This window comes from Pristis pectinata, chromosome 4 (assembly GCF_009764475.1).
Source record: "Pristis pectinata isolate sPriPec2 chromosome 4, sPriPec2.1.pri, whole genome shotgun sequence".
NCBI classification, from domain to species: Eukaryota; Metazoa; Chordata; class Chondrichthyes; order Rhinopristiformes; family Pristidae; genus Pristis; species Pristis pectinata.
The window spans coordinates 30,869,009-30,896,202 of record NC_067408.1 but is presented as its reverse complement, the minus strand read 5'-3'; the positions used below and the strand labels follow the sequence as shown (position 1 = coordinate 30,896,202).

General features: G+C 40.0%; 2 protein-coding genes across 2 annotated transcripts in view; one reads left to right on the top strand and one right to left on the bottom strand.

The window, feature by feature from the left end:
• Positions 1-892: 892 nt before the first annotated feature.
• LOC127569874 (proheparin-binding EGF-like growth factor) lies at positions 893-26,757 on the bottom strand. The gene is made up of 7 exons (XM_052014861.1): positions 26,640-26,757; positions 5,056-5,256; positions 4,525-4,701; positions 4,123-4,309; positions 3,170-3,325; positions 2,791-2,897; positions 893-1,335 (listed from the first exon to the last, which is right to left on the bottom strand). The coding sequence occupies exons 2-6, from the start codon at positions 5,096-5,098 to the stop codon at positions 2,807-2,809; spliced, it is 654 nt and encodes a 217-aa protein (XP_051870821.1). The 5' UTR covers positions 5,099-5,256; positions 26,640-26,757; the 3' UTR covers positions 893-1,335; positions 2,791-2,806.
• The window catches only part of rufy1 (RUN and FYVE domain containing 1), a 35,781-nt gene continuing 35,194 nt past the window's right edge, over positions 26,608-27,194 (top strand). Inside the window, exon 1 of the mRNA XM_052014857.1 lies at positions 26,608-27,008. Within this exon, the coding sequence (XP_051870817.1) occupies positions 26,771-27,008 (238 nt within the window). The 5' untranslated portion in view covers positions 26,608-26,770. The remainder of the gene's footprint in view (positions 27,009-27,194) is intronic.

The window sequence follows — 27,194 nt, the reverse complement described above, 5'->3', positions numbered from 1 at the left end:
TGCAAATAAATATACATAATGCAATCTAGATATTTAATTTTCCATTTTCTCCCCTCTCCTATTCTATTTTAGCTTCATGTCCTCCTCTCCTGAAGATGGCAACTGATACTTGTAATGATCCTGCAGGCTCCCTGAGTAGTCTGGTATCCCATCTTCATGCCTAAATCTAAATCTAGACAGTGAGTGTTGTAAGGCTGTTTGAATATGAGGTCCATGACAATGGTGCCCAATTCTATCCTCGACCAACATCCATACGTTTGCTGTACCAGCAGTAGCCTCTGCATAGTGAACAGAACTGAAGCTGTGGCTGCATTTTGCTGTACCCAATCTGTGTTTATTGCCATTAATAGCAACACTTTGGAGGAGCTAATGCACCACAGAAGCAGAGATTAATATTTTCTGAGAGACACAAGAGACTGCAGATGCTGGAAGCCAGAGCAACACAAAATCTGCTGAAGGAACACAGTGGGTGGAGGCAGCATTCTGTGGGGGCATCAAGGTTTCGACCTGAAACATCAACAATTTCCTTCCCTCCCACAGATGTTGCTCGACCCGCTGAGTTCCACCAGCAGATTTTGTGTTGCTTAATATTTTCTGAATTGTATGACTAATGATATATTAAACAGTACATTTATCAACTGAGCCATTTAGAGAGTAAGACTGACATTCTCAGTGGTGCAAAGGTGGTAAAGAATGATATTTATGCTATTATTTTCTTGAAAATAACCAAAACAAAAATTTTGCACACAGTATTTCAATAACTAATTTTATGATTAGACATTGTAACAAGCTTCTGTTTCGGGCAATTGTATTTCTTAAGTCTATTCTAAGTGATTTCTTAGTGTGTTTTAAATAAAGGAATCCAATGAGTCAGACTTGTATATATAAAAAAACCAAATTTATTTTACACCAGCAATTCATATTGACCTGTTCATTTACTGTTAGGATGGGCATTTTACCTCAGAAACTCTTAAATATTTCTTATGAACACATATACACATATTAAACAGGCAGCAGCTGAAATCACATGCTTTAAATAATAAGTTGCAAATAACCTAAATAAGTTAAAATATAAAATACTAAAATAAATATGTACTGACAATTTAAGAACCAGATATAAATAAATTGCTTTAAATATTAACAGTATAATCAAAAAATGCAAAAGGTTGGTACATCTGTAATTTACAGTCTCCCAGCTGCTGGGGAATACATATGCATCCAATGGATGCAGTCACTTTATTCATTCAATACATGAACAAATTGACTGTTTACATCACTCCTTTTCTTCCATGATTTCTTCCATCAATGAGGTAGATTTTTATAGGCATGTTGTACCTGCAATTAAGAATTACAGATTAAAGTGATCAATCTAAAACAGTAATGTCTTCTAATTTAATTTGATTCACTTATCCACTAGCCTACACATTTTATGTTAGTGTCATTAAAGGGTGTAGCTGATAAAATAATTTATAGTCACCCCACCCACACAAGCATGAGCCCTACCCTGCTGCAATAACTTTTTTGAAACATGAAGTCCCTGTGCAGCTATGAAATGTGAGTACTAGCATGATAGAGTATATATTTTAACCATTAATTATTACCCAAAACTAGAATGGGTCAAAACGCAGTGGATCTCTTCTCGTATTTTCAAAATTTTTATTACTAGAACTTCATCATCACTTGCTTTCTTTAAAATATTTATGTGCTTTAGAAGAAAAATACTCGGGTAGGTCACTATAAAAGCAAATCAGATTTATATATTCTTACTCTAAATTAAAATTTAATAAGACACTGAAACTTGATGGAATTAAAGAAAGCACATTAACACAAACTGAACATTTAATTAAAAAGTTAGGACCCAAATTTCAATACAAGCCCAAACAAGCTAATGTTATTTCACATCAGCAAACAAATTCAATGTGTAATTATTTCAAAGGCAGGAAGTACAACTCGTGAATCAGCATGATTTGAGGTTATTGGGTAGGGTTTTCCCAATTGCATGACTGTTTCTAAAAGGCAAGCAGATTTTGATAAATAATTTTTTGGATAAGTCAGTCAGAAACACCATAAGGGCTAGATGATCCACGATGCTAATTCTAACTGCTGAATGATAACAAGGTGAGCAATGATGAACATGACATGTTACTTTTCTCTAACATAACTTTAAACTGTTATGAATGAGTGCCTTCAAAAGACTTCTTGTGTCATATGTCCTTTCTCCCCAAAAAATATATTCATCAAGCAGCTTTCTTCACTCTTAATACTAACTGCTTAGAGTCTTGCCACTTTGAACACTGGTTGCAAAGAGTCTGGGTGGCAGTAATCATATTTTACTGTTGCATAGAAACTTAATATTTAAAAAAAAGCATAAAGATGGGGATCATGTTAATGTGGGTGAGGTGACTGAATTTTATTTGTTCCATGGTAAGACATTGGGGGCCAGAAATATTTTCTCTGCTGTGTACACTACACACGAGGGAGTAATAATTGAGTTCTCATGTGGTGAACCAGATTTTAGAAACAAGACATTTATTGCACATTAAGAGCAGACAGTAGAGATGAATTTATATCCTTTGGCATCTTCTTGGATCTCCTGTACAATAATATGTTTAGGAGCACATGTTAAAGTGGGTAATGGGCAGGATGCCAAACAGTATTTTTGTTTAAATTCTTTGGCACACTATATTTGAGGCCACAGTACTTTGTAGCACACATACTTCTGTGTGGGGTTTTTAAACTTTATTTTCTATGATTAATGTAAATTTTCAGAGTAATTCATAAATATCTTACCATATTTTTAAAAAAATCAGTGACTGTTATTATTTCCAAGTTTAATCTTTTCTTCATTTTTTACATCATAGCTGGCAACTCGCCTGTGATATCTATCAAGAAACAAACTGTAAAAGTTTACAATACGTCAACTGTAGCATATTAAAAAGCTTGTTATTTCACACATTCTACATCTGATAGAAAGTCCAGTATAAAGGGCACTGCTGAGTATGAGTAAGGTTATAAAGAACTCTTGTAATGCACATTTTTCAAATGATCAAATAATTAAATTTACCATGAATTTTCATTTTCTTTGTTTAAATAGTTCATTAGTTACAGATTTTAATGGTCATTTTAGGATGTAATTGAATTAAAATCGACCTATATGCAGATAACTCACCCAAGAACTAGAAGAACAAGGATTACAGTCAGACTAAGAGATGAAAGGACCACTGCCACAATAGCCAGAGTAGTTGTGTTATCATTTGGATCTTTGGGATGTTCCACGGCTAAAATGAAAGTACCACACCTTATCCCTTCATATCCTGAGAAACACCTATAGAAAAATCCAGAGGTTTTACTTTGACAAAATCAAAAATAGGTATCCAAACAAAGGTACTGCTGCCACTATTATAAGTAACTGTGACGTATGTTTTCTTTCTTCAAAAAAAATTTAAAATACCTCACGCAAACCATTAAATAATCAAAGCTTCTTGAATCCAGTGCAGATGGAATGGAAAACCACTAATTACACTTCTGACATGTACAGTCCAAAAGCACATAGTACAGTAAATTCATTAGAGTAAAATGCATGAACAAATGTTTTTGTACTTTCCTGACATGAAGAGGAAAATAAGATATTAAATCTGATGATTTAGATTTATTCGTAATGTTTCTATATCGGGAGTGAAGTACCTGGCAATCACATTTAATTTTACACACAATAAAACATTTTCTTCTCTTTCTATGTTTCTGGAGTTTGATTTCAAAAGGTGCAACATTAATTCGTAGCTTTTGTCTGTGGTTAGAAATTCCTGATTTTCTGAAACTCGTACTTCAAGTTTGTGTGTAGATTTCCGATAGAGATACGACTCTTTCAGCATCAATAACAGTAATATACATACAACTAAACTGCGGTTGTTTAAATTTAAAATAGTTATCCGTTTCCTCGTTTGGTTGGGAACTGTGAAGATATCCGCTTTGTCTAGACATGCTCCGGCACAGATTATAAAATTAGCTAGGTACTGTCGTTGTAGTTTTTACCAGATAAACCTGGACCCTCGATGCTTTGAAGACACGTAATCAACATTTCATTTACAGGTTCAATGTTCTATTTTATGAAAAGGTAAATACCTGCATGCTACCTCCTTAATGTGTCGCAAGTACTGGCATTCCCCGTGGATGCAGAAATCCTTGTACTTTCTGTAGCATGGATTTTTTTTACCCTTTTTCTTGCCACGTTTGTTTTTTCTTTCACGTTTCCCTTTGCGCTTCCCCTCTTCAGTCGCAGTCGAGTTTTCCGCAGATTTATAAAAGGCCGCTAGTTTAAAATAAACAAAACATTGATGTCTACATAATTTCCCTAAAAAAAGATGCGCACGGCTCGTGTTTCCTGGAGCTTTTAATAGGTGGCCTCGAGGTGATACCCCTCCCCCAACAGCACATGAAAGCGCTTTGTTCAAGCGCAACAGAAACTCTGCCACCAAAAGAAACTGACCGTAATTTCTAACGTTACAGATGCTTGATTAACCGTACCTTGCGATGTTTCGAGAAGTCGGTCAGCCGGTGGGCGCTCAGCTGTTTGTGCAGTCGGTTCCTGCTCAAGCACCCCTCCTAGGATGGTCAGAATATCCTTCTCTCCCCTCCTGCGGCTCCGAGTGACTTCACTTTCGTAGCCATCGATCGCCGCTCCCACCGCAGGGTTGCAAGAGACTGCGCGAAAACAACGTGATCCATGAAAACTTCAGCAATTACTGGGAACTCGTTTTTAAAATAAAATCTTCATCGTAAACAGATTGGGAAAGAGCTCACACGGGAAAGAGAGAGGGAGACTGTGGCAACTTGGTGTAACGTGATGCAATAAACGCTCAGAAAGTGAAGTAGCCATTGAACGTACTTACTCCAGTGACCTGCTACTCAAAACAAGCAGTCGCTTCTTCATCCGATAAGATGTCCTTTCTGCCCGCTGCCACAACAGGATAGAATTTCAAAAAATACAACTGGCCTTGCCGCGTTTAATCTTTCCACTCTGGAAATCAGCGGTAGGTTTCGGTAAAAATCACTTACCTGCGGCGAGAACAAGAAGCGCTGCTGCTAACCAAATCCTCATCTTGCGCTGCGAGAACTTGAAAATGACAAAGCGTTCGGTTCCTTCGAAGTTGTCCACTTCTAAAGCAACAAATGCCGCCCACTTTGTTTTGATCGCGTTGTCCTCAGAAGTTGCCGAAAGAAGTCCCACTCCCGAATAACCAGTTCGGTTCTTGGCACCTTAATTTTAAATAAATTTGTGACGGCAGTAAGGGGCCGGGGCAAATCCAGACAGGAGATTTGTTAAATGTCTCGAGTACTATTCATATTCCTTGCAGGCTGGCGGCGAGTTAAGAATAACTACAGTCAGCGACCTCTAGATATATATACAGCCAGCGAACATGGATGACGCCCAGCTGACGTGCCACTTGAACAGCACAGTACAGAGTTAAGCTTTGTTGGAGCTGGCAGTTCCTGACCGGCCTACGACCAGTCTCTCTGCGCAGCAAACCCTTACACTGTGAAAATTATTTGAATAAAAGCTACTTGGCACTGCGAGACCAAATCAACCTGAACAAATATTGCAATCAAAAGCACTATTTTTGCTAAATCATAAATACTGGCAGTTTCGTAGCCAGTTATTATTCAACCAATTTATACGAATAACACCAGCCTTCCAGACTTCGTGTAGCCCACTGCTGCCGAGTGGGTGTACTGTATGCACTGAGCTCAGACTTAGAGTTGGGGACAGGCCATGTGTTGATCCTGTGCACAGCAAAGTTTAACTAGGGTTTTCCTGTGCGTTTCTGTGGTACCTGGCATAAACCTGCCACAGTTTATCCAAGATTATTTTGTTAATTATAGTTCTGTTATTTATTTATTTAGATACAGCATATCCTCCAGGTTACTGTGAGAATTTGGAAGGGCAATACTGGGCACAAGATTTCTGAAGTCAACTCCACTGCTGTCCTGAAAGTTTCAATTGACCCAGCTGCCAAGGCCATTTGTGGATGAGAGATTTAGTCCTCAGGGGCAATATGTGTGGAAAAAAAAGTTTCTTTCTCCATTTTGAAGGGCCAAACTACCTCTAAGATTGTCCTCTGGAGGCACAATTTTGCCCACACTCTTTCCTGGCGTCCTTCACCACCACTCCACCCTCCCCCCCCCCCCCCCACTACCACCCAACTCCCCCAGATATTGAGCTTTCTCTGCTCTCTTGGGTAAAGAATTCCAAAGGTCCAGCACCCTCTAGTTGAAGAAGTTTCTTCTCATTTCAATCCTGAATGGTCAACGTCCTATTTTGAGACTGTGATGCCTGGCTCTAGACACACTAGCCAGGGGAAACATCATATCTGCACCTACTTGGTCAAGCCCTGAAAGAATTTTACATGCTTCCTTCCTCTAAACTCTGGACAATAAAGGCCAAGTCTGTTTAATAAGGCAATCCCCTCCTTCCCAGGAATCAATCATATGAACCTTCATTTCACTCCCTCGAGCACAGGTATATCTGATTTGTACCCAATATTCCAATAGTCATACCTAATATGACTGCAGCAAGAGATCTTTATTCTTGTGCAAAAAAAGCCAACATCCCATTTCCTTACTCATTGCCTAATGTAACAGCTTGTTCCCTTTATCCCTCAATTCGGGAAGTTTGAGTAGAGGGAGAGAATAACCCAAGCATAATTTGAGAGGAGTCAGGATGATAAGTTCCAGCATGAGCTGAATGGGTGAGGGAAGTCTGGACTAAGGGGAATATTCAGGCAGTTTTGGGAAAGAGCGTAGGCAATATTGTGCGTTAGTGTCCGTGTATGTATAGCAGAATATGCCTATGTGTGCTTTACTTTGTGCATCCATGTATGTGTGTGTCCTAAGTCTTTGCAACTGAGGCTAGTCTCCAATCATCTTGGACCTCCTTGCCATTGGATCAACCTCATTCTGTCAATACGATGTGGTAGCTCATGTGCAACAGCCACCCTGCCTTAATAGAATTACCATACACATACATTTTCCACAGCTCAGAAAAAGTCTTCGGTATCCACCCTTTTAACTTTTGTCATTTTAAACACAATTAAGTCCCTGGCAGACCATTCCTAAAATGGAGTTTATAGGGGTAGGAGCAGGGGGGGAAACACATAATTGGATGAAGGGACGGCAAGGGAATTGTGGAGAGCCATTTCCTCACAACCTTCATCCCAAAAACCATCAGTGCCATACCATACCATTCCACCCACTACCTCCTTCAAAAAGAAAGAAAATAAAAAAGGCAGAGGGAAATGGAGAAGGACAGGTAGGAGTCCTAACCTTCCTGGAATGACAAGGAGTTTCCTGGAATCAACTTTTCCTCCCTTGAGCACAACATGGAGGAGGAGTGATTTAGATTTCTCAGTGTAATGCATTCCCCATCTCCCAGCTGTCACTCCATTGACATCATAGACTGCTGTTGGAGAAGTATCTGGATAGGTGGTATAGGCTAACCACTGCTGTGGAGAGCTGGAGCCACTTGGAGAGCTGTCAGGTGGATATTAGAGAATGAGGAATTGAATGTGACTGGAATCTCTAATGGCTATGCACCTTTAAAATGGAGGAGGCACCCCTGAAAGTATGGAGAAGTTATTGGGGGAAGGATTATGAAATTGCTTGGTGGGGTCTCTGAAATAAAAGGGAGCTAGAAAAACAAAAAAAGGAAAGAGAAGGAAAGCTCATGAATTGAATACTATTAGAGGATGGAATACTTCATCACGTGCTATTGAGATAGATACTGAAGAAACAAAATAAATAGTTAAAAAGGAGTAATATAAAAAGATTCTGGCGAATGGGATTACAGAAGAGAGTGCCGGCCCCAGGGGCAGAACAATTTCTGACAATATTATAATATCTTTCATTTTATGACAACATTTCTATATTGAGTCTAGGTTCAGGGTGTGATTTAGAATAGTTTCTACTGAATTGAGTGGAGGATGATTGCCCTGTGAGAAGTGACCCAAACAATGAGCTGTCTGCACTAGTGCCATGCAGCCACACAACATGGAAACAGGCCCTTTGTCCTTTATGTCCATGCTGGCCATCAAGTACCTATCTGTACTAATCCCATTTTCCAGCACTAGGCCCATAGCCTTTTATTCCATAGCATTTAAAGTGCTCAGTCAAATACTTCCCAAGTGTCATGACAGCAGCCTCTTAGTTTGGTTGTGTCTGATATATTCCTGCTGCTTTGGATACACATAGTCTAAACACAGCTCAATTCTGATTAAGGTACCAGTTTCTGAGTTGTCACCTTTGCATAGAACTAGGGTTCAAGCCAGACCCATCGAAATAGGGCAATGGATAGGGCCAGGGTGATGAGAAGGTTTTGCCTTCTAACTTGATTATATACAACACAGGAAGACTCTGGTTATGGTTTAAGGTTAAATATTTGGGGGGTGGGGGTGGAGGGCATACCACTACTACTCACTTCAGGTTAGATTAAGGGTATTGTTAAATGTAGAATGTCACTTTTGGTTGTGAAGAGAAGCTATTAGTTAGGAGTATCATTATTTAATACTGATTGACTCAAAGTTTCTACTGCCTGCAATTTCCCTTTACAAATCACTTGCACACCATTGGTTTCTCTCAGCTCCAGGATCCCCTTTTTTGCCCGTTTATATATGGCCTTCTGCATCTTGAAAGTCTCACACAGTGCTAATAATGTGAAATACTGAGCAAAAAATATTCAGCTACAAGGACCCAACTGGAATATGGAAAATTCAGTCACACTTTGTGAAGCCATGTGATCAAGTGGTTAAGTTATCTGACAAGAAATCCAAAGGCCTGGACAAACAGTGCAGTAACCTGAGTTCAAATTCCTCCATGTTGAACAACACTTGGAAGAAGCACTAAAATCTTCACAGGCATACTATGTGCTCTGTTCTGTGTCCATTATCAAGAGTGGCTTAGCAGCACCAAGCTGGCTGAGTCCTGATTGATACAGTTGACAGACTGGGTCTGCAGAAGGTAGTAGCTGCACTAACTTGAGGCTAAACCTACTTGACCACATCCGTATCAACCTATCAAAGGCAGATAAATTTGTCCACAATTATCTTGGTAAAAGTATCCAACTCATGTGGAAGCAAAGACCTTCTTCACAACGAGGACATCCTTTTATCATGTTGTGTGGCAGTACAATGGTGCCAAATGAGACTCAGAACAGATCTGGCAGCTCAAAATTGGACATCCACAAGGTGTTGTGAGACCATCAGTAGCAGCAGAGCAGGAATACAGACCACCACAATATGTAACTTCAAAGTCCAACATATCCCTGACTTTACCATTACTATCAAGCATAATAACATCCAATCACCTTTAGCCATGACTTCCAATGCTTCAATTGCCCTAAGTCCAACTGCTCCCTGATAGCCTGATTTCCTAATGCCTTCATCCCTGGAGATCCCAGTCACCTCAATCACCTGACCCAATTGCTGCAATTGCCTGAATCTTCAACACTCCAATCCCCCGAGGCTTTGATTACTCCAGCCTCACAATCACTTGGTGGCCCCAGTCACCTGGCTTTCTGAGACCCCAGTGTTCCTGATTGTGTAGCCCTCCAGCAAATGATGCTCTGAAACCTTGATGGAACAATGGCCCCAATCCTCCAATCATTTGGTGGCCCTGATATTCTGACTCTATGATGCACCTCTTAGAGCCCCTGATCTTCACACATTGTTCATGCAGAAGCCCCAGGTCCTGAAGCTTGATGATGGACCCTCCCCCACAAGTGGCACTGATCCTCTGATAGCCAAACCCCATTCTTTGCCTGACTCTGATAGGGCTTCTGACTCTGGGCCCTCTCTGCTTCCTAAAGCCAGATGTGACCTCTGTCCCAGATGGTGCAGTTTTCCTCCATGAAGTGAAGCACACAAAAAACAAAGTCAAATGCTGGCTCAGGAATGCATGGGGTCTGGGACCTCAGGTATTAGTTTTGCAACAGTATGCTCATGAACAAAACGGTCCTGGGTGCACTGGACAATAATGATAAAATGTGCCATAATTTCTCGACCCACACCTTCAATCAATGTGTAGTGTCACAAGAGATTGATGGCCAGTTGTGGGAAGTTTTAATTTTCACCATTTTAAATAGCAACATAAACATGGAACAATTGTCTCATATGTTAAGGCACTTATGGCTTCAGTGTTAACTTTTTGCTATACAAAATCTAATCACTTTTCAGTTTCATAAGAAAGAAGCAAAATTACTTTTCTCCCATTAGGATAGGAAGGAGTTACAATAGAACCAAAAGAGAAACAGAGCTGAAGTTTTAAGTCAAAGACCTTTCTTCAATACCGTTCTGGTGAAGGTTTCTCAATCTGAAATGTTAACTGTGTTTCTCTTTCACAGATGCTTACTGACCTGATGAGTATTACCAGTATTTTCTATCTTTATTTCAGATTTCCAGCATCGGCAATTTTTTGATTCTCAAATAAAATTGTAAGTCTGTGCCTTTTAATTTAACATCTTGGGTATGCTTGAGCAGAAAATCCACATTGGCACTTCAACATAATGCTGAGACGTGCTTGCACATCCAAGGGTGTCATCTTTTGGATTGGAAGATTAAACCTGGACTTTCAGGCAGGCATAAAAAAATCCTTTGTCAATATTTCAAGAGATTTCCCTAGTGTCCTGGTCTCTATTTATCCTTCAACCAGAATCAATGGTAACAACAATCTAGTCATTGTCTCATTGTTTTCTGTGGGAGCATGCTGTGTGCAAATTGACTGTGACTTTACCTGGACTAAATAGCAACAACACTGCAAAAATACTTAATTGGCTGATAAGCACTACAGAAAATCTTGAGGTCACAAAAGGCATTGCATAATTTAACATCTTTGTTTAACTGCAAAATTGAGCCTTATTTCAAACACCTTAATGGTACTGTAAGTGTCAATTTGCTTCCAATTCCTTGTGTAAGTCATGAGTACAGGTTTCTGCCCTCAGGTCTGTATAACATAGGTTTGGTGGAAGAAGACAGAGGGTGATAGTGAAGGGTTGCTTTACAGATTGGAGGCCTGTGACCAGTGATGTACCATAGGGATTGGTGCTGGATCCTCTGTCGCTTGTCATATATATTAACGATTTGGATGAGAATGTAGGTGGCATGATTAGTAAATTGGTGGTGTGGTGGACAGTGAAGACGCTTGTCTAAGGCCACAACAGGATCTAGATCAACTGGGAAAGTGGGCCAAGGAATAGCAGATGGAATTTAACTCAGACAATTGCAAAGTGATGCATTTTGGGAAGTTAAACCAGGGCAGGACATACACAGTGAAGGGACATGGGGAGTGTTGTAGGACAGAGAGAACTAGGGGTATAAGTTCCCAGAAAATGGCAACACAGGTGGACAAGGCGGTGAAGAAGGCATATGGCATGTTCACTCTTATCAGATGAGGCAATGAGCATAAGATTAGAGGGGAAGGATTTAAAGAAGACCTGAGAGGCATGTTTTTCACACAGAGGGTGGAGGGTATAGGAACTAGCTGCCAGAGGAAATGGTAGAAGCAGGTACAATTACAATGTTTAAAAGAAATTTAGACATGTCTTTGCATCCTCAGCATCTGTGTGGCCTTGAGAGGAAAATAAAACTACTGCTGAAAATAAAATGCTTAAATGTAAGCTCACACCCATGATTCTATGTACATGGATAGGAAAGATTTAGAGGGATATGGGCCAAATGCAGGCAAATGCTACTATCTCAGGAAGACACCTTGGTTGGCATGGACGAATTGGCCTGAAGGGCCTGTTTCCATGCTGTATAACTCTATGACTGGTTACCAAAGGATGTTGTCCTATTTGAAGTCAGATAAGAATACTATGGGATTTCCTTTGGTTGACTAACCCAGTTTCAAATTCTAATACTTATCATTCAAAGGACAACATTATTAATGCATGTAATTGTTTTTTAGCATACTTATATTGGACTTAGGACAGCTAGAAATAGCAGTGCATTACTAGTATTATCAACTAAGAATATGATATCACTCCACATTCAATTGACAAGAGGTCAGCAAAGTATTTTAACATAGAATCAAAGGTATACATTTGTTTGACTTTTTTTAATGTTTGGCTTTAATTGGGAAAATAAGATTACAGTTGTGAAAGACAACCTGTTGCAAATTAGCCTGATATTTCAGGCAGTGAATGAGTTGGAAGCTGACAAATAAATATTGTGCCCAAATCACAAAATGTCCAGGAACACATGTTCAACTTAATTAATTGAAATAAATTCATGTTTTATGTGGTTGTCTTTAGCATGCCCTGTTTGTGGGGGGGGGTGCAGCTGCAATAGTGCTTTAAGGTACTAATTAGTTAGTTTGAGAAGCGTATGCAGTCAAGAGTCCAAGATAAAATTAATGTTATTGGTTTATGTGGGAACCATCTTGGTTATTCAGTTTTGTAATTATCTGAAGTGGTGTGACTGATGACTGATGAACGAGGACTTTATTGGCAGTACAATTGGCAAAGGAAGAAGAAGGATTATGTATTGGTATGCACAACAGCTGTGTCCAGACTATCTTGATCTTTGGAGGATGAAAATGTTTGCTAGCAAGCAACATAGAAGGTAACAGAAGTAATTAGGATACTGCACTTAAAATGTTGATTATTAGAAGGATACAAAATTACTGGAATCACAACTTAAAGACTTAAGTTTGAATCCTATTTATTCTTAGCCTTGCTTGAGTCTGAGCTAACTTTGTTTACTAGAAATGAAAATGACATTTCTCTTTAATAAAGTTGCCATAAGCACACCAGTAATGAAATTGATATCCTTCAGGTAATGATAACAGGGAAATTCAGAAATGGGGAAAATTACAATAAATGTAAGTAATTTAGGAACCAAAGTGCATAATCTGTTACCAATGAAGTTAGTCAACAATCAAATATGTATATTTAGGTATTAAAATTAATGGCCTAAAATTCTATCATATAGCACAAATTTATGTGCACAATGAAATTGAATTTTATTGACTACCTATAATTAGTGCATCACTGAGGAGCAAAGAATCAGTGTTCTCTTTCTGTGAGTACCAAGCTAAATGGACTTATGCCTGGTCAGTACATGGATAGGAGACCACCTAGGAATATCAAGGCTTGCAATCTAGGAAAACAAATGATATAACCAGCAATCTGAATTCAATAAGGATCTCTGTCACATTTTATTATACTGGCTTAAAAAAAATACAGAATTCACAAGTTACACTATTCTGCTTCCAGATCCTCTATTGCATATGACAGCCAATGAGAAAAGAGACCAGGCATGTGCTATGCATCCAATGTCAGGCAAATGACAAATGTAATTGATCTGGTGGGCATCTCATATCAAAATTAGCTTTCCTAGTGCAGAATTTCTGAAGCCCATTTTTTACAGTACTTTTTATTTAGAATGGCCTCAATAATCATTCTTCAGTTGACACAGATCAAATCTTTCTCATTGATGCATCAATCCAAATATTAGAAGTTCAGAAAGGTTTTGAGGCATTGCTGGAGGAAGATGACATCACAGAGGTGGAATAGGAAGTTTTCATGAAGGATAAAGTAGAAGATCAGCTCATTTTAGGGTCATGAAAATTTCAGTACAGCCCAAATACTGTGGCTATAGTGGGACTGAGATACTGACTGTATAGTATAAAATAATTGCTTGGGTATTGTTAAGTTATAGAAAGATGAAATTGCATCTTATCAAAAATCAGAATTTGTCCAACAGCACTTTGGTGGTAGTAGGGGTTTGTGGTGAAAGTGGTGTTGTCAAGAGGAGACACAGAGCTAGATTTCAGCAGTGTAGGTATGGAGATTGATCTCATTTACACTTTGTAAAGCAAAGTGATATTGATAAATTAGGTTTTATTTAAACTGTGACTCTTACAAATCATTTCCAAAAATATCAATTTTAAACTTAATTTACCAAGAAAACAAACGTGTTCAATGTTCCATTAAACTGAATCATTGACAGACAAGGTGGATATTGGTTTGTGTATAGTAGTGCCCTCGTTATTAATCTTGATTCAGCTATATTGCATGGAGTAATGACAGGAGTTCAGGCATGTCTGCACACAGAGGAGGAGAACAATTGTTTGGGAGAATTAATGCTGGACTTCCTTCATACAACTTGTAATTATCAAATCAAAGTGACAAAGGCTTCCCAGGCATATTTGGTATGCTCATTGGAAGAGCAAGAGGAATAGAATTAATAAATTGCATTACAGAAGTTTCATATACATATGCAAACAAGTTGCTTACTTCTGCTTAAATATTTTTTAAATACACTATATTTTATAGTGAATATTTATTATCTGTTTTTATCTCTTCAGATGCTGTACATGGATTGAGTCCTAAAGTTAGCCCTTCCATATAGCAAACAACCACACCCAGAAAGGGTGGTTTTACGTGCTGCTGATTTTGTTGACTCATCTAGGTTTCACTTGTGGCTCCAAGTGCCACAGCTTGCCACAACCTTGCCTCAATCAAAGTGCTAAAGCTTAAGAAAAGCCAAGGAATAATAGTTGAACAATAAGTAAATTTCAGACCTCTGAGGCCAAATTAATAATAGATAACAAATTATTTGCACCAGATTGGTCATCACCCAGATATGCATGAACCAATGCTGCAACAGAAAGTTTTTAATTGGTTTAACGCTAAATCTATTTGTAATGCTAAATTAGATTTTTTTATTCATATATGGTGTGTGGGCGACACTGGCAAGGCTTGTATTTAATGCCCATCCCTAATTGCCATCGAGAAGGTGGTGGTGAGCCATTTCCTTGAACTGCTGTAGTCCTTGTGGTGAAGATACTCCTACAGTGCTGTTATTATTGGAGTAATTTAGCATGCTCCAAGTTGATAAAAGTTTTCATGTCTGTATTCATAACAACATCAAAACCAGAAATATTTCAAACACATTCTAGGACTTTTAGTTAAGGTGTAATTTTTGCTACAACCATTTTCTGCTATTTACAAGATAAATAGCAGAAAAAAATTAAATACTTTTAAGCCAGGATGACAGAGGGGAGAATCATTTGTGTGATCTGGGAATCAGAGGTAAGGCCAGCATCTGTGCCCATCCCTGATTATCCCACAAACTGGGTTGCCAGGTCATTTCAGAGAGCAGTTGAAAGTCAACCACATTTTACTGGTGACTAATAGCAACTCCTGGAAATTGCACTGATAACTAATAATACAGGTATTACTCAGATTTATACATTAACTAAATGTGTGCATATATCTGTTTTTTTCCTAAAAGGATACATTTCATTATTTTAGTCAAAAGATTATTTGTGACATTATTGGGCAGAGGTGTCAAAAACAAAAGGATGTAGAATGAAGATAATTGGCAAAAGAACCAAAGGGACAAGAAAAAAAGTGTTCTTCACGAAGGGAATGGTTAGGACCTGTAATGTATGACTAGAAGTAGTAATGGAGGCAATTCAGCTGTGCTATTCAAAAGAGAGCTGGATAGGTATCTGAAAGCAAAGAATTTGCAGAGGTATGGGAAGAGGGTGGAGAGTGGGACTAGCTGGATTGCTCTAATCCAAGTATAGACTTGTTGGGTCAAATGGCCTCTTTCTGTGCTTTAACCATTCTGTGGTTCTGCAATTTTGATTGAGGCTTCTGCTCTCATTGTGTGTGATTGTAATATGGGTGGTGTTGGATGTAGGCAGTGGTGGCTAGCCCATGGTAGTAAGTATTCATCAGTGCTGGAATCATGCTAAATGTTATTCTTGTAATGCTTAAAAACATAAGAACATAAATAGAAACAAGAGTAGATGAGTCAACCCCTCACCCCTTCAACAAGTTGTTTGTGGCTGAAACTACCTCAGTTTCCTGTGCTAATCCCTTAACTTCCTGAATATCCAAAAATCTATCAATCTCTATCTTGAATATGCTCAACAAATGAGTTTCCAAGGCCCTCTTGGAAGGGGGATTCCAAAGTTCTAGTACCTGCTGTGTTAAGACTTTTCATCTTAGTTGTGAATGGCTGGTCCCTTATTTTGAGATCATAACCCATGGCTCTAGACATCCCAGCAGAGGAAACATCAACTCACCATATCATGCTCTGTAAGAATTTTCTATATTTCAGTGAGATCACTTCTCACTCTTCTAAATTCTGAAGATTATAGGTCCTCATTTCTTTTCATGTCAGATAAAATCAGGATGAAACTCAGGATTTTACTTGAAGGAACTCCTACCTATAACCGAAAACAAATCTGAGCAACAGATACAATGTTCAGCACCCTCTTGTGGCTAATTTTAGACTGACGCCCAATAGCATCCATCTTAAAACAAAATACTACTGGAGGAGTCAAAAAGGTATTATACTCAAAGGCAAATTCACAGCTCAATCGGATATCAGGAGAGACATAGAGTAAAACAAAATGTTGAATTTTGAAACCAAACAAAGCTTCTATTTTTCATCTCAAAGTAATATGTCTGTTGTTCAGGAAATATAAATAATCTATTTGTAATCATAGATTCATAATTATACAGCAGGGAAACAGGTCCTTTGGCCCAACTCATCCATGCTGACCAAGCTGTCTATGTAAGTTAATCCCATTTGTCTGTGTTTGGCTCATATCCCTTAAACCTTTCCTATTATGTACCTGTCCTAATGTCTTTCAAACATTGTAATTGTACCTGCCTCTACCACTTCCTCTGATAGCTCATTCCACATACCCACAACTTCTGTGTGGAAAAATTTCCCCTCAGGTTCCCTTTACATCTTTCCCCTCTCACCTTAAACCTATGTCCTCTAGTTTTAGACTCCCTCATCCTGAGAAAAAGACTGTGATCTTCATGATCTTATAAACCTCTGTAACATCACCCCTCAACCTCCTTTGCTTCAGGGACAACAGTCCCAGCCTATCCATTTTCTCCTTTTAACTCAAGCCCTCCAGTCCAGGCAACATTCCTGAGAATCTTTTCTCCACTCTCCAGCTTAATCACATCCTTCCCATAGTGTGTCGACCAGAATTGCACACAATACTCCAAGTGCGGCCTAACCAATGATTTGTACAATTGTAACATGACATGTCAATTCCTATACTCAATGTCTTCACTGATAAAGGCAAGCATACGACTCGCCTTCTTCACTACCCTGTCTACCCCAAGGTCTCACTGTCCAATAACACTCCCCAGGCTCTGCCATTCGTTGTGTATGTCCTGGCCTAGTTCAACTTCCCACAATGTATCATTTTGCACTTGTCCAAGTTAAATTCCATCACCAATTCCTTTGCCCACATTCCCAGTTCATCTAGATCCTGTTGTAACCTTCTTCACTGTCCACTACATCCATGTGAACAACTTCCACTACCCGGCTCTCAAAAATCCTCGTGGTCACCTCCTCAAAAACTCAGTCAAATTTTAGACATAATCTCCCATGAACAAAACCATGCTGACTATCCATAATCAGTACCTGCCTTTCCAAAAGCAAATAAATCCTGTCCCTCAGAATCCCTTCCAGTAACTTTCCCACCACTTGTATAAGGCTCACTAGCCTGTAGTTCCCTGGCAATGTCCTTGCAGCCCTTCTTAAATAAAAGCACATTGGCTATCCTTCAGTCTTCCAGTACTTCACTATAGGTAATGAATATACAAACACCTCTGCCAAGGCCACAGCAGTCTCCTTCCTTGCTTCCCACGATGTCCTAGGATACATTGGTTAGGCCCCAGGGATTTATCCACCTATATGCGCTTCAAAGCCCCCAACATCTCCTCTTTCATAAGATCAATATGCTTCAAGATCTCACTGTTCTCTTTCCTGAACTCATTAGCTTTCATGTCTTCTCCACTGTTAACCTTGCCCATCTCCTATGGCTCCACAGATTACCACACTGATCCTTAAGGGGGCCTACTCTCTCCACAGTTACCTTTTAAAAGTCTCCCTCTTGCCAGATGTCCTTTTACCTGCTAACAGCCTCTCCCAATCAACCTTTGCAAGTTCCTGTACAATGCCATCAAAATTAGTCTTGCCCAATTTAGGACTTTAACTTGTGGACCAGTCTACAATCTTTTTCCATAATTTTGAAACTAATAGAATTATGGTCACTGGTCCCAAAGTGCTCCCCCACTGACACATCAGACATTTGCACAGCATCATTTCCCAAGAGGAGGTCAAGTGTAGCCCCTTCACTAGTAGGACCATCTACATATTGCTTCAGAATTCTGCCAGCTCTAAACCCTTAGAACCACGGCAGTCCCAGTCAATATTAGGGAAGTTAAAATCACCGACTACTACAACCCTATTAATCCTACGCCTATTTGCGATTTCCCTGCATATTTGCTCCTCTAATTCTCGCTGACTGTTGGAGAGCCTATAGTATAATCCCATCAAAGTGATATCACCTTTTTTTATTTCTAAGTTCTACCCATATGGCTTCGCTGGACATTCCCCCCAGGATATCCTCTCTAAGTACTACTGTGTTGTTCTCCCTAATCAATAATGAAACTCCCCCTCCTCTCTTACCTCCACCTCCATCATGCCAGAAGCATCTGTATCCTGGAACATCCTGCCTATCCCTCAACCATGTTTCCATAATGACTATTATGTTACAATCCTATGTGCTGTTGCATGCCCTGAGTTTATCTGCCTTACCCATCAGGCTTCTTGCATTGAATGCAGTTTAGCCTATCAGACCTTCCTCACTCCCTGGTCTGCATAGTGGACTTGCTTGCTTTAACATCTGCTTCATCTTTCTCATCTGATACATTGCTACTTTGGATCACACCTCCCTGCCATACTAGATTAAATCATCCCAAGTATTTCTAGCAAATTTCCCCTACAGTATATTGATCCCTCTCCAGTTCAGATGCAACCCATCCCTCTTGTACAGGTCACCTCTGCCCCAGAAGAGATTCCAATTGTCCAAGAAACTGAATCCCTCCCACTTGCACCAGCTCTTCAGATACACATTCATTTGTCCCAACCTCCTATTTGTACCCTCACTAGCGCCTGGCATGGCGAGTAATCCAGAGAGTACAACTCTAGTGGTTTGCTTTTTAGCCTTCTGTCTAACTCCCTATATTCACTGTACAGGACCTTATCCTTTTTTCTGGCTGTGTTGTTAGTACCACTGGCTGCCTGCCCTCCCACTTGAGAATGTTCTGCAATCACTCAGGGGCATCCTTGGCACCGGCACCATGGTTCTGTGACACTGATAGAAAGTTAGATGGCACAAACATAGATAGACATTCAGGAACCTGCTGCAAAACACCTAATTCATAATTCATTGTTTGCCATGACCTTCCAGAAAGTTTACAAATAACCATATTTTGGACAGTCGCCTGCCAATCTTATGAAGTCCATGTTGTCCCTTTCCCCTCATTGCTACGGATCAAATTTGCAGGAGTCCATAGGAGGTTCAATAAAGTGGAACTGCTGCATAACCATATACCCTGACTTTGGCCCCATCTCAAATTTCAAGCCAGATGCTGGTTGAATATCAGACAAGAATTTCCAGAACTAAACTAGTTTTGCTGAGGTGCTCATTCCCACAGAAATAGCACAAATGCATTGTCAACCATTGATGGGGGCACATAGTGGTCTCATCTACCTATTAAAACTGCATCTTCTTTGATTGCCTAATATCCTGTCTCCAATCAATTGCAGTAATCATTTGATACTGTAACATTGGGGGACCTCTATATTGGCCAGTTTGTTTACTGATGTTCTATTTGGATTACATTAAAATCACAACTCCAGGCCTCATTACAGCCTTGGTCCAAATATCAGCCTCTTGATTAGTATCGCATCTACCATCTTAAAAATTCATCCCTCTTCCCACCTAAGAGCCCACCATCTGCAAGATGTACTGCAGCAATTCACCTGTGCTTCTTCAACAACACTTTCCAATCTGCAACCTCTAACCTAGACAGCCAAGGGCAGCGGGTGCATGCAAACACTGTGGCTTTTAAGTTTCCCTCCAAGTCACACATTTTCTGGACTTGGAAATATATTCCCATTCTTTCATTGTTGCTAGATCAAAATCCTTGAACTTCATTCCTGTAATGGGAATACCTTGACCATATAGATTGCAGTAGTGCAAGAAGATGGTTTGCCACTATCTTCTTTAAATATTGGGCAATAAATGCTGGCCCTATCAGTGATGCCCACTCACCACAAATGAATGAAGATAGATCCCAAGTAAGCAAACTTTCTATTTTCCAAAATGTCTAAACTCCAATCAGATATTAACTATAATGCATGTAAACATGATATATGTGTTTGATTTATGTGCACATACACAGTGTAATTGCAGAGAGTGGAATAAACAAAGTGTGCATATTTTACAGTTCTCCATGTGTTAATAATTATATTCTGGCACTATATGCAATTAGAATCAGAACTCTCACAAACACTATAAATTGTCAATGAGAAAATAAAGAATGGACCTCTGACAAAGAAAAAGAAGCAGGTTTCAAGTCAAGCAAGAAGAATTACCTGCAAGCTGACAGCATTGCTGAGCACAGTGGCAGTCTGAGGTGATGGCAGTGTTCCTAAGCATAGTGGCAGCTAACACTGAGTAAATACAGGCAACTGGGGGCATGGAAGAGAATACTGCCCAGAATTCTCTATTAGAAGAAGGAAGAGTGTGGCTTGAGATGCTCCTGGGCAAGTACTTTGAACAAGAACTGGTACAACTGATGCGGAGCGTAATGAAGCTACACAGATTTGCTGGGGCCAGAGGAGCAACTTGAGGTCTATTTTTGAGAGCACCAGGTAAAAATGAACACTCAATTGGTCCAACAGTGCAGGAATTGCAATGAGAACAGTGCAGCAATTTGTTTATGAGCTATTAAATCAGCAGGAAACTTCGCACATTCAGGTAGACATTACTGTACAGTATATGTTTTGGTGGAAATGGTATCAGAAGAAGAGAACAAAATGGGAGCCCATATTCAAGCGGTTACTTTGTAAGCCTTGGGGAGTACAAATGGGCATGTGACTGCTTCAGCATATACATAGAATACATGGAAATGATTTTAGGAGAAAATAGCACAGTGGAAATTAATGGTGATTGTGAGAATGTGCCTTCATTAAACACATTATATAGGCATCCAAGGAAGCTATTCTCCTAAATGTAATGAATTCTTTTTTGTGGCTCTTTGCTGTGAAAACATCCCCTCTCTGAAGAAATCACATGATCACAATAGATGTTATCTTAATGGATCTAAATTTTGGACCTCAAATCTCTGAAATGGATTTGAAACGAAAATCTAATGACTTACAGGCAACAGTGTTACCAACTAAGTCACAGCTAAGACTATATATTAACCTGTTGTTTAAAATTGGGATGGGTGGACTGGCTAAGTTTTCTAATTTTCCCCAGTTAGCATTCAAACCTTGAACATGAGAAACGCAAACCATATCTAAGTGATGTTATGAGGGCGCAGTGAGTATCCATTAGCCAGATACATCAGAATGGGGGCTAACGATGAAAAAGTAATTTATTTTTGTTTCTCTGTACACTGGAGCCTCAGATATGAGTTCTCTTGCAATTTGAGCGTGAGTACGAGACATATATAAAACTCACAGAAGGAAAATTAAATTTGTTATTTCCTAAGAGAATTGCTCTCTTCCTGAGATATGAAGAGAAGGCGGAAGAGGATATAGGATACAATACATAGAGGAACTCAGAACAAGACGTCACAAAAGATGTTTGTTTCCAACATGTTGGTGCCAGTGTAGCCAATTCAGCTGCAATTTTCATGTAAACGTAAGCACCAGTCATAAGGCAGCCCATGGAATCTGTTAGGGTTATATACTTAAGTGTGTTAGGAGGCTTCTGAATATAGAAAATTTGTTGACATGTATAGACCTTGAAATACATGTCTCCCAGGAATTCAAGTTTGAAATGGCATGCATCTTCATGTTTGTAGAGGTTGTGGTGAGCAATACATGGAAATGTATTTATAATGTTGATCATTGTAGGAAGGGTGTTAATGCATAAGTTGCAAATGATTTCTGGATGTATGTAGAGTAGACAGATTGCAATGTCAACCAGCATAAAACATCGATTTAGTTCCAGCACTGAAAAATAAGAATTCCATGAAAAATAGGAATGCACGTGTTAACCTTACATAGCGGAACACTAATTAGGCATCAACAAGCAATACCATTTAAAAGTATCATCAACCACTTGCAGTTGCTGACTGTCCTCAGCAGATTGTTTCTTTGATTCAACTAGAATCTGGTGTTTCCGGAGTGTTTCAAAATTGCTGAGCTCAGAGAAACTGCTGATCCAGGAACTGAAAGAGTTCCTTGTGACTTCAAAGCAATAACTAGTTGCTCCCAAAAACAGGTTCTTCAGTAGCCACAGTTCATTTCATTAATCCTTGCCAGAGAACATTCAGCAGAATGAGCACATGACTTTGCAAGATTTTCCATAGTGCAGGGTGCAATTGATTAAAGTCACACTACATGGTGGATTACACATGTTAAAAAGGATAGCATAAATATAGTCATTCATCTCTCCATAGATGCTGCCTGAAGAAGGCAATCTTGTTCATGGAAATAGGGCCAGATATTTCTGTGATGCTGGCAAATCTACTTATGCCCTATTGAACAATCAAGCTTCCATTTAACAAGGTGGTAGAGAGATTGAAAAACTACTTTAACCCAGTGCCGTCAGAAATCATGGAGAGATATACTTTTGGCACCTACAATCAGAATCAGGGGTAATGACTAGCAAGCACATTTGTTCTGAAAACCCTGTTGCATTATAACTTTGGTGCATCTTTGAGTTGGCCACTGTACTTATGGATAAACATGCAAATCTAACACCCAAATGGGTGTGTAGGATAGCTACATCTATGGAAATGCGAAGGAGTTTTGGCCAAGCACAGCACACTACTGTAAACATGATATACAGACCAAATGGTGGGGGCACCAACAGTGAGTTTTGTGAGCACAAGTGATCAGAGAAACAGTTGTGGAAATCCTGCTACCATTGCCATAGAAACCACTTAGTGCAAGCTTGTCAATTTGGAGCTGAAAAATGCTTTAACTGTTGCAATCAAGGAGAATTTGACTTTGAATGCAAGGCAAGACAGAACACAACCAACCAGAATACTGGTAGTCAAACAATGTCCCAATAGAAAGGAAATGATTACTGTAGAGAACCACAGGAGGGAGGTTTACGTAACATTGAGATGGATGTGCAAGGCGAGAATGCAGTTTGAATGTTGTTGACACCACCAGTGGTGATTAAGGAAAAGTGATTTCAAAAATATGTTAGGAATCAATAACTGAGACAGTGATACTAACATTGAGATAGTCACATTCTGTTCCGTTTGATATGTTCAAGGATTCATACATGAGCATGGAGGAGCATAATCACTTAGTGTGAAAGCAAAGTCTTGTAAAATTTTTAGGGCAGAGGTAGATTCTAGATTCATAAGTTGGTAAAAGGTTACCAGTAGGTAGACTAGAGTGCAGAGTTGAGGTTATAATCAGATCAGCCATGATTTTATTAAATGGCAGAGCAGACTTGAGGAGCTAATTGGCCTACTCCTGCTCCTAATTCATATTTTTGAATGATACCAGACTGATCTATTGTAAATCTTGATCCATGTCCTATGCTTTGAAAGCACAGGTAGCACAAGAGTGAGGCAAACTTGAGTAGCATGCAGTGTGGTAAAAATGGCAGTGAGTGAATGACTCCTGTCATTGTGATTCCCAGGGTGCTCTGCGGCAACCCTTAATATACCAGTAGATACAGGCCATATTCACTGCCTATATCAGAAGTTTTGTATGCTGAGCTGGCAGAAGCAAGTTCTTACAAAGCTATCCCTCTAATGGAGATTGCAGATGCTGGAATCTGGAGGTAAAAACAAAATGCTGGTGGAACTTAGTGGGTCAGGCAGCATCTGTGGAGAAAAGTGGACAGTTGAAGTTTCGGGTGGAGACCCTTCATCTGAATCCAAATGAAGTGTTTCAACCCAAAATGTCAACTGTCCATTTCCAACCACAGATGCTGCCTGACCCAGTGTATTCCTCTGTTTTGCCCATGTCCAGCTTAATGTAGATGAAGAAATCAAGCACTTCTTGACAATTAATACTCACAACTTGTATACCAAACTACTATATGGGGTAAAGGCAGCACCAAAAATATTGGATAATATTCTGAAGGGAATCCAGCAATGTTTGTGAAATCAGGATGATGTTCTAATTAAACAGTGATACAGGAGAAGAAATGTCAGATACTCAAGGAAGTGTCCAGAAGACTGCATCGGCATTATATCAAACTTAATCAAAGCAGATGTTCCTTCATCTAGAGAAAGATGATTTGTTTAGATCTGTGAGAAGATGAAAATGGACTGCAGCCAATAAAAGAGAATACTGAGAATGTCATCAAACCCAGGAAACCCAGAAGTCTGACTGTGCTCAGGAAATAGCTTGTTTTAAACTTTTTGTGTCTGACCTATTTGTGTGCACACTCTGCAGGTGGATTTCATTTGATGTTAGCAACCCACATGGTGGAATACAAATAAAAGGAAGTTGTGACCAAACGGTGAAAGTAGATCACAACCTGTTTCAGTTATTGTGATACTGATAAACTGACTGGAAGGCTGTTCCTTAGGCACTGTAATTCTGTACAGTGTTGCACTGGATTTGTGCCAATGAATCATGAGTTACACTGGGCAATGCTCTGCAGGGCTAAAACTACCAGAACTTTGAATGAGCTTACTTGCATAGCCCTTGGTGGCACATGGTTAAACAGCTACTTTAAAAAAAAATAATTCTAGTTTTGATTACACCAGCAAGGATGACAATAGTGAAGAGACAACTTCAGTAATTGGTTCTGCTTTGAATATCTTGCAGCAGTAGCTGAGGAGTCTCTGAGTAATGGTTAGTGCAATGTTCTTTCTTATGCATTGATGCTTTCAAAATCACTAAGGCCAACTCTCCAGATTTCAAAGGTTTCCAAACACAAGTTATGCATGGGATTGTTATGTTCATACTGTAGCAGATGATCACTCAGGTAGAAAGAATATGGTCCATTGCAACACTCTTCTGCAGCAGTCTGAGGTATTCAGGGAGGGAGTCATTATCCATTACAGTATGTACACACCATGAATTTACTGACATTCTTGTTGCATCTGTAATCGTGAGTTTGAAGACACAAGTTCAGTTGCCAGGATAGTGACACTTATTGTCCATTTGCACTTAATACGGAAGACTCTGAGGAGGTTGTCATTTAAGTTTCCATGAACTGAGATGATTTCCTTCTCCAAAATTATCAGCAAGGGTGTGAATTCTGAAAGATGCATATCAAATCATGTTACACAGGATCCTTTGCATGTCGTTGCATATAATCCATATTTCCAGGGAAGAGAAGCCCCACCCACTGTTGAAGAAAGAAAGGTGGTTGATATAAGACAAGCAATGTGGATGTCATTTATTATACCATGGATGAGAAAGTTGAAAAACCTTGTTCTGATGGTAATGATGCTTAATATTCCCAGCATTTTTTGAAGGTGCATTAGTCAAGTAACAAATGCATGCTCCTGCTGCATGCTGGCTTTTATCAGAGATCCTTCTGACTGCCCGAAATGACTCAATACCAATTGCTGCAGACAGCATAATGCACACAAATGTGTTTTTTTTTATCATTACAAGTCCTTAAATAGTTCCTGTACAAGTTCCTTGCAGGTTGTTTGATTAAGTATACTTGTCCAATGCACATCTTCCTATATTAAGGTCCAATATGGCTTTTGTTGCAAGTGTATTATATAAAAAAAACTCTTTAGGTGGGTGCTAATTGCTGCCTTGACCTTAACCATTCTTTCTTGCTCCTCCCTTTATATCCATTTTTCCCTATATGTCTCCATGAAAATATATCATATCTGCTCCTGAGAAGCTCTCACTGAGAGAAGGTGGGCATCAACATCCCCTAGTGGCTCACACACCCATTAGCAGACATAAACAGTCACAATGCTGTACAGGCAGAAAGTTGTTTCTGGCAGAAAACCCTTCATCAATCTCTAGGCTCAAAAACTTCTCATTTCCTCCTGTACCAGTTGATCTTGGCAATAACTTCTCATTCTAACTTCCCTTTATGCTTCCTGGGCAGTATGCTAGGAAATAAATATGTTAACATTTGTTGACTCGTGAATTATGGAGCCAAAAAGCATTTTGAAACTTGGCGACAAAAAAGCAGTGGAAATTGCTTTTGTCATGTTTTGGGGGGAAAAAACAGTTCCCGAACTTAAAAATGTTAAATATCAACAACTTGTAATTTCAGGGACCTGATTGTAAAAGTGTTGGGTTGAAAGGTAAACTAAAGAAACATGGACCTTCGGTGTGAAAATTTATGTGAAACAAATTGAAAACAATAAACTTGGAAATTACTTTAAACTGATTTACAATAATAGGTTCGGATGGAGGGTTAAATCTCTTCCTCTTTGCACAGATGCTGTCTGACCGGCGCATTGTTTCCAGCATTTCGCTTTCAGATTTATAACACCATTAGTTTTTTTTTCCGGTCACGATTGTCTCAAAATGACAAAAGAACTAGAATGGGGTTTTCAGGAAAAAGTATAAAATAGACGTCTAGAACCAGCAGTGAAGGTAACTGAGGTAATACACGAAGCAACTAACCGCAGCTCGCTGAAGGTCTGTCAGTGCGCGGCCATTGGCCGGCCTGGTCGTGCGCCTGCGCACTTTTTTTTCGGGGGAGTCCCGCTCGATTTCTCGGAGGCCGATTGCGTGGATTTGTGTCACGAGTGAAGATGGCGGAGGAGCCCGAGGACTGGAGCGGGGCCGTAGGGGCGACGGAGCCCGAGGCGCGGGCGCCCTCGGGGTCGGCCAGTGGCAAGGCCGCGGAGGAGGGCGGCTGGTCCACGCCAATCCTGTCGCTGGCCAGGAAAGCGTCGGAAACGCTGTCGGCGAACTACGGAAGTGCTTTGAAGTCGGCGGCCGTGGGGCTGGCCGCCAAAGCGAGCGGTGACAGCAGCGCCAGCAGCAAAAGTAGGGCGGGCGGGGGTCCCACCCTGGGGCCGGGGCCGGGCGGGGGTCCGGGGGTCCCACCCTGGGACCAGGGCTGGGTGGGGGGCGTGTGGCCATGATCCGAGGTCCCATACGGGGTGATCAGGGCCGGGGGTGGGGGTGGTGGGATGGAAGTGGTCCCAGGTCCCATGTCCCATTAGCCAGAAC